The sequence below is a fragment of the Caretta caretta genome, chromosome 4, assembly GCF_965140235.1.
Source record: "Caretta caretta isolate rCarCar2 chromosome 4, rCarCar1.hap1, whole genome shotgun sequence".
NCBI lineage: Eukaryota > Metazoa > Chordata > Testudines > Cheloniidae > Caretta > Caretta caretta.
In genome coordinates, this window is record NC_134209.1 from 70,357,893 (window position 1) to 70,366,124 (window position 8,232).

The following is an 8,232-nucleotide window of genomic DNA, read 5'->3' on the forward strand; positions in this document are numbered from 1 at the left end:
TCATTCTCTTTAGTCCTGCAGTCAGTCCTATTGAACCGTCTTATGGTGAGCAGGCAGGCGATACGGACTGCTAGCAGTCGTACTGTACCATCTTCTGCCAGGCAGGCAAGAGATGAGGATTGCTAGCAGTCGTATTGCACCATCTTCTGCCAGGCAGGCAAGAGATGGGGATGGCTAGCAGGCGTACTGTACCATCTTCTGCCAAGCAGCCATGAGATGTGGATGGCATGCAGTCCTTCTGCACCGTCTGCTGCCAGCCAAAGATGTAAAAGATAGATGGAGTGGGTCAAAACAAGAAATAGACCAGATTTGTTTTGTACTCATTTGCCTCCTCCCCTGTCTAGGGGACTCATTCCTCTAGGTCACACTGCAGTCACTCACAGAGAAGGTGCAGCGAGGTAAATCTAGCCATGTATCAATCAGAGGCCAGGCTAACCTCCTTGTTCCAATAAGAACGATAACTTAGGTGCACCATTTCTTATTGGAACCCTCCGTGCAGTCCTGCCTGAAATACTCCTTGATGTACAGGCACCCCCTTTGTTGATTTTAGCTCCCTGAAGCCAACCCTGTAAGCCGTGTCGTCAGTCGCCCCTCCCTCCGTCAGAGCAACGGCAGACAATCGTTCCGCGCCTTTTTTCTGTGCGGACGCCATACCACGGCAAGCATGGAGCCTGCTCAGCTCACTTTGGCAATTAGGAGCACATTAACCACCACACGCATTATTCAGCAGTATATGCAGCACCAGAACATGGCAACGCGATACCGGGCGAGGAGGCGACGTCAGCGCGGTCCCGTGAGTGATCAGGACATGGACACAGATTTCTCTGAAAGCATGGGCCCTGACAATGCATGCATCATGGTGCTAATGGGGCAGGTTCATGCTGTGGAACGCCGATTCTGGGCTCGGGAAACAAGCACAGACTGGTGGGACCGCATAGTGTTGCAGGTCTGGGACGATTCCCAGTGGCTACGAAACTTTCGCATGCGTAAGGGCACTTTCATGGAACTTTGTGACTTGCTTTCCCCTGTCCTGAAGCGCATGAATACCAAGATGAGAGCAGCCCTCACAGTTGAGAAGCGAGTGGCGATAGCCCTGTGGAAGCTTGCAACGCCAGACAGCTACCGGTCAGTTGGGAATCAATTTGGAGTGGGCAAATCTACTGTGGGGGCTGCTGTGATGCAAGTAGCCCACGCAATCAAAGATCTGCTGATATCAAGGGTAGTGACCCTGGGAAATGTGCAGGTCATAGTGGATGGCTTTGCTGCAATGGGATTCCCTAACTGTGGTGGGGCTATAGATGGAACCCATATCCCTATCTTGGCACCGGAGCACCAAGCCGCCAAGTACATAAACCGCAAGGGGTACTTTTCAATAGTGCTGCAAGCTCTGGTGGATCACAAGGGACGTTTCACCAACATCAACGTGGGATGGCCGGGAAAGGTGCATGATGCTCGCATCTTCAGGAACTCTGGTCTGTTTCAAAAGCTGCAGGAAGGGACTTTATTCCCAGACCAGAAAATAACTGTTGGGGATGTTGAAATGCCTATATGTATCCTTGGGGACCCAGCCTACCCCTTAATGCCATGGCTCATGAAGCCGTACACAGGCAGCCTGGACAGTGGTCAGGAGCTGTTCAACTACAGGCTGAGCAAGTGCAGAATGGTGGTAGAATGTGCATTTGGACGTTTAAAGGCGCGCTGGCGCAGTTTATTGACTCGCTTAGACCTCAGCGAAACCAATATTCCCACTGTTATTACTGCTTGCTGTGTGCTCCACAATATCTGTGAGAGTAAGGGGGAGACGTTTATGGCGGGGTGGGAGGTTGAGGCAAATCGCCTGGCTGCTGGTTACGCGCAGCCAGACACCAGGGCGGTTAGAAGAGCACAGGAGGGCGCAGTACGCATCAGAGAAGCTTTGAAAAACAGTTTCATGACTGGCCAGGCTACGGTGTGAAAGTTCTGTTTGTTTCTCCTTGATGAACCCCCCCGCCCCTTGGTTCACTCTACTTCCCTGTAAGCTAACCACCCTCCCCTCCTCCCTTTAATCATTGCTTGCAGAGCCAATAAAGTCATTGCTGCTTCACAGTCATGCATTCGTTATTCATTCATCACACAAATAGGGGGATGACTACCAAGGTATCCCAGGAGGGGTGGTGGAGGAGGGAAGGAAAATGCCACACAGCACTTTAAGCACAGCACTTTAAAAGTTTACAACTTTAAAATTTATTGAATGACAGCCTTCTTTTTTTTGGGCAATCCTCTGTGGGGGAGTGGCTGGTTGGCCGGAGGCCTCCCCACCGTGTTCTTGGGCGTCTGGGTGTGGAGGCTATGGAACTTGGGGAGGAGGGCGGTTGGTTACAGAGGGGCTGCAGTGGCAGTCTGTGCTCCAGCTGCCTTTGCTGCAGCTCAACCATACACTGGAGCATACTGGTTTGGTCCTGCAGCAGCCTCAGCATTGAATCCTGCCTCCTCTCATCACGCTGCCGCCACCTTTGAGCTTCAGCCCTGTCTTCAGCCCGCCACTTACTCTCTTCAGCCCGCCACTTACTCTCTTCAGCCCGCCACTTACTCTCTTCAGCCCTCCACCTCTCCTCCCGGTCATTTTGTGCTTTCCTGCACTCTGACATTATTTGCCTCCACGCATTCATCTGTGCTCTGTCAGTGTGGGAGGACAGCATGAGCTCGGAGAACATTTCATCGCGAGTGCGTTTTTTTTTCTTTCTAAGCTTCACTAGCCTCTGGGAAGGAGAAGATCCTGTGATCATTGAAACACATGCAGCTGGTGGAGAAAAAAAAAGGGACAGCGGTATTTAAAAAGACACATTTTATAAAACAGTGGCTACACTCTTTCAGGGTAAACCTTGAAAGTTAACATTACATACATAGCACATGTGCTTTCGTTACAAGGTCGCATTTTGCCTCCTCCCACCGCGTGAACGGATTTTGGTTGAATGCCAGCAAACATACACTGCAATGCTTTGTTCTACAGTGATTCCCCAGTACGTGTTGCTGGCCTGGAGTGGTAAAGTGTCCTACCATGAAGGACGAAATAAGGCTGCCCTCCCCAGAAACCTTTTGCAAAGGCAGAACCGCAAATGCCAGGGCAAAGTAATCCTTTCACATGCTTGCTTTTAAACCATGTATAGCATTTTAAAAGGTACACTCACCAGAGGTCCCTTCTCCGCCTGCTGAGTCCAGGAGGCAGCCTTGGGTGGGTTCGGGGGGTACTGGCTCCAGGTCTAGGGTGAGAAACAGTTCCTGGCTGTCGGGAAAACCGGTTTCTCCGCTTGCTTGCTGTGAGCTATCTACAACCTCCTCCTCATCATCTTCTTCGTCCCCAAAACCTACTTCTGTATTGCCTCCATCTCCATTGAAGGAGTCAAACAACACGGCTGGGGTAGTGGTGGCTGAACCCCCTAAAATGGCATGCAGCTCATCATAGAAGCGGCATGTTTGGGGCTCTGACCCAGAGCGGCCGTTCGCCTCTCTGGTTTTCTGGTAGGCTTGCCTCAGCTCCTTCAGTTTCACGCGGCACTGCTTCGGGTCCCTGTTATGGCCTCTGTCCTTCATGCCCTGGGAGATTTTCAGAAAGGTTTTGGCATTTCGAAAACTGGAACGGAGTTCTGATAGCACGGATTCCTCTCCCCAAACAGCGATCAGATCCCGTACCTCCCGTTCAGTCCATGCTGGAGCTCTTTTGCGATTCTGGGACTCCATCATGGTCACCTCTGCTGATGAGCTCTGCATGGTCACCTGCAGCTTGCCACGCTGGCCAAACAGGAAATGAGATTCAAAAGTTCGCGGTTCTTTTCCTGTCTACCTGGCCAGTGCATCTGAGTTGAGAGCGCTGTCCAGAGCGGTCAGAATGGAGCACTCTGGGATAGCTCCCGGAGGCCAATACCATCGAATTGTGTCCACAGTACCCCAAATTCGAGCCGGCAACGTCGATTTAAGCGCTAATCCACTTGTCAGGGGTGGAGTAAGGAAATCAATTTTAAGAGCCCTTTAAGTCGAAATAAAGGGCTTCATTGTGTGGACGGGTGCAGGTTTAAATCGATTTAACGCTGCTAAATTCGATCTAAAGTCCTAGTGTAGACCAGGGCTTAGAGAACTAAAGCCCAGAGGGGTTAAATAATTTAGTCTGTGGCAGATCTAGGGAAACAATCCAGGTCTCCTGATTCCTGTTCTAGTGTCCTAACCACATGGTCCTCACTCCTCTCTAGAATGAGGTTTTTCAGACACCCTTAGTTAAATTCCTGACTTGGAACAACCCGAATGAGGTTTTTGACCCACTGACCCAAAACCTGGTTTGCCGAGCTTCCTAAAGGCCTGATTTTGATTTCACTTACATCAGTTTTCTATGAGTGGGACTACATTAACTCCAGCAGAGTTAATCAGGCCCAGAGTGCTCTTTTTATCATTCCTTCTCTGCGCCCCACTCATAAATCTCAGACCTCAACTGTGTCGGTACTCATTGGTGGAGAGTAAGGGAGCTGAAACAAATCTATGAATAGAAAGCCTGAAAAGTATTTGTTTGTAAACTTTTGAGAAGTTGTTGTTTACTCAAATTTAAATTTTTGACACCAAGTACTATACAGTATTGGGTTGTGTGTGCACGTGGGAAATAACAAGGCAACTTAAAAGTGCTATGCAAAGACCAGGTTTCTCAAAGTAGAAATCCCAACAGATTGTGCACTCTGTGACAGAGCTCAGTATACTAGTGTGTGCAACATAATGTCTCTTGTGGCCCATTTTTTTCCCCAGGATGTGATTTATTTTGCACGTTGAGCACGTTCACAGTTACCTGGAATACTGTACTACTAGGTAGGCTATATTTAAAGATGAACCTATGAGAGCACAGGATTTTGAATCCCAGTAGTCCCTTGGAAGTTTAGGGCTGAGACATGTGGGCAGGGAAGGATGGGGAAGCTTTGTCTTAATGTTGTCCACACTCTACCTGTTTTGTGGCTAATGAAGGATTTCAATCTCCAGCAATCCAGAGATAAAAGATTTTATGTAGCCTTTACCCATCCCCTTGCTAGCAATTGGCTAATGGCCCCAGTAGTAGCTAATAAGAAACGATAATCCTGTTTACATTGTAGGTTTGAAAGATGCACGGAAATATGTAAATGTTACAAAGGGGTGATTGCTGTATTGCCAGGAAATCACCTTGGATTGGTGAAAGCCGGCTAGCAGTTCTAATGTCTCTCATGCTGGGACAGTTCAGCCCCCCTGCCCCCCGCAGAAAGTTTAATAGAATTTATAATGCAAAAGCTTAATTTTGTTCTCTATCTCTCCTCAACTGCAGAAAATATGAATTACCCCAATGGCTTCACATGTACTGCAGAGGGGCAAAATACCGCCTTCATTGATCACAATTGTCAGTCTACCTGGAGCGCTCCACCCAACATGACGCCTACCTGGGAACAAGCCAGTTACGTCAACTCTTCAGTGAGTATTCCTGTCACCTGCAGATGAACAGGAAGAGATGGGCCATGTTTATTTCAGTCCCACAGTGCAATGTATTGTAGTGTTGTCTTTAGATATAATCACCTTCTCCTACACTGGGATGAAAATCTTCCACTTTTAAAATGTATTTTTTGTGTTTACAATAGGAAAAGAGAGTTTAATAGACAAATCTCATCAGTAAAAGCAAGAGATGATTTCAACAGCACATATTCATAGTGGATTCAATAGGGCACAGGATGGAAGAAGTGATAGAAATTTGCAGGGTCACAGAGGGACATTAATTCTATATTTTATTTGAATGTAATCTGAAATCATAGAAGTTTGAGACTAGAAAAACCTATTAGATAATTCAGTCTATTTTCCTGAAGAACAGGATTTTCCCTGTAATACATTTCTTAGTGTTTTAGCTGGTTTTAAAAGTCCTGAGGCTTCTATCACTTCCACTGGCAGACTGTTCCACAGGCTAATACATCTCACTTACAAGAAGTTTGTCCTGATATTCATTCTAAAATTTCTCTTTACTTGGACCCCATTACTCTCACATCAGTGTGTTCCATTCTAAATAATTCCTCTCTGTTCTTCCAGTAGTGCTGTAGCACGTTACCACATCCCTCCATTAGTCATCTCTTAGCCAAGCTTATACAGCTTTAGCTATTTTTGTCTTGCCTCTTAAATCAGTCCTTCATCCCCATGATATTCTGTGTTACTCTTTAAATTTTCTCCATTTCTCTATATTTTTGCGGGGAAGCCTGATCAGAACTGAATATAGTACTCCAGTTGTGGTCACATCAGAACCATATATAAGAAGGCTAATACTGCCCTGCTTTATGAAATGCCTTTGCATATGCAACCCAAAACTGCATTGGCCTTTTTCTTGAAACCATGTCATTTGTAAACTCCTGTCTATAATTTCCTGGCTATATGATCCCTAGGTTTCTCTCAGCAATTCTGCTCCCCAGGCTTCTTCCTCCCATGTAGTGTGTGTGTTTTCAGATTCTGTTTTTGTTTTCCCCAACATATTAGCTTGCACTTTGCCCTGATGCTTTTTTCTTGTCCTGCAGCCCTACCTCTCAAGTGCCAGAAGCTTGTCTCCAATGTCTGGACTTTTTGGTTCCATCTGGGCACCACAGAGTGATGTCTATGAAAGCTGCTGCCCAGTCAGTGCCACCGGTCAACACCCAGCTCATGTTGAGAACCAGGCTGTTATGTGTAAGCAGGAGTATTATCCAAGGTTTAACCCATTCCGTGCCTATATGAACTTGGACATATGGACTACAACAGCCAACCGGAATGCAAATTTTCCAATTTCTAGGGACTCGGGTTACTGTGGAAACATGTGACAGGAATTTGATTTGAAAAATGTGAATAAAGATGCTTGCAATTTTGATTACTAGATTAAGCTGGCTGTTGAACTAGATTACAGTGTTGGTGGATATTTTGGCACTTTTATATGGACAATAAACATTTTTTACAGAAATCTGTGTATTAAGTACTTTTTAAGAATTAATAAATATTCTATACAAAATGTTATGTTAACATCACGTGAAGGTTAAAAATTTAAAACACAATATTCAAAAGGTGGAAAAAAATCAGATTCTCATAGCAATATATTCACCTTCATTGCACATATTTCATATAAAGTTTTGATTTTCAGCAATGGCCTCTAAATTTGCAGGCACAAAATTGCACTTATAAATAATTGCAGCAAATGGTAACACTTGGCCATCTAACTGTTTGCAATTACAGTTGCGGATATTTAGATGTTCAAATTCTGCTTCTACAGGCAGTTATTTGTGGATGCTATGCCTTGGCTGTATATCAGGCTTTAAAATCCTAACTGGTAATTTGATGATAATGTATTTGTGCAACGTGTGAGAGTCCATGCTTCTTTGAGAAGCTTTTCTTTTTTGTACCTCCTGATATTTTGTGTCTTAACTTTCATGTTGCAGTAGCATTTTTGGATGCATTTTTTACTTTCATGTTACATGAGCATTCTTTGGTGTATTTAATTTCCTTTGTTTAAAATTGGGGCATACTTTTCATTGAGCGGTGAGTTTATGCTTTTCTGCAAAGCAGGATTAACGGAACAGCAACACTTCAGTTTGTTTTATGAAAGCTGAATCTTCATAGTTGGAAAGGTTACCAAGAAAGGAACCAGCCCCTTGTTGATTTTATCCTTCATGCAAGCAATGTCAGCAGCCCATATGTAAAGAGTCCTCTCCTCAGGCATGGACATACACAGTTCTCCCTGTCCCCTTGATATGTCACAAAGTGGGCAGGAGTTGATTAAGCTCTGCTAAATCTAAGGAGATGTCTACAGCTCACCTTTTTTGTTTTAAAATGTTTTTCTCCAAAGTCAGTGGTAAAACTCACATTGATTTCAATGAGACCAAAGCTAGGCCAATGATGAGCACTTTTGAAAATCCCGCCTTTTGTGTTTAATGGTTTTATTATACTGGTAACCAGCCCTCACATGCTGTGCTATTTTTTTCTGGTGTGTTTTGCTGGACTGTCCCACTGACTGTGGACATAGAAGTAATAGCTTATAGGACTCTCTCAATTCAATTTTGCTGGTATACCAGAATTGAGTGCTAGGCCTATAGAAATAGATGTCACCATTAACATTCCTTTGTGTCTTTGTAGCCTGTGACAGCATGTTAAGACAGGAGATTTTGAAAGATGTATATTGTGAGTATGAACACAGATGTGTGAAGAATACCAGTGATCATTTAGTTTGATAGGTTCTAATGCAGTGAAGTCCCT

At 45.2% G+C, this 8,232-nt stretch overlaps 1 protein-coding gene across 5 annotated transcripts in view; it reads left to right on the top strand.

Moving 5' to 3' along the window:
• The window catches only part of TMEM131L (transmembrane 131 like), a 134,112-nt gene extending 127,166 nt beyond the window's left edge, over positions 1 to 6,946 (top strand). For all 5 annotated transcript variants that reach the window (XM_075127750.1, XM_048847422.2, XM_048847424.2 and 2 more), the window contains 2 exons: positions 5,309 to 5,451; positions 6,531 to 6,946. In XM_075127750.1, coding sequence (XP_074983851.1) covers positions 5,309 to 5,451; positions 6,531 to 6,809 — 422 coding nt within the window. In that variant the 3' untranslated portion in view covers positions 6,810 to 6,946. The remainder of the gene's footprint in view (positions 1 to 5,308; positions 5,452 to 6,530) is intronic.
• Positions 6,947 to 8,232: the final 1,286 nt, after the last annotated feature.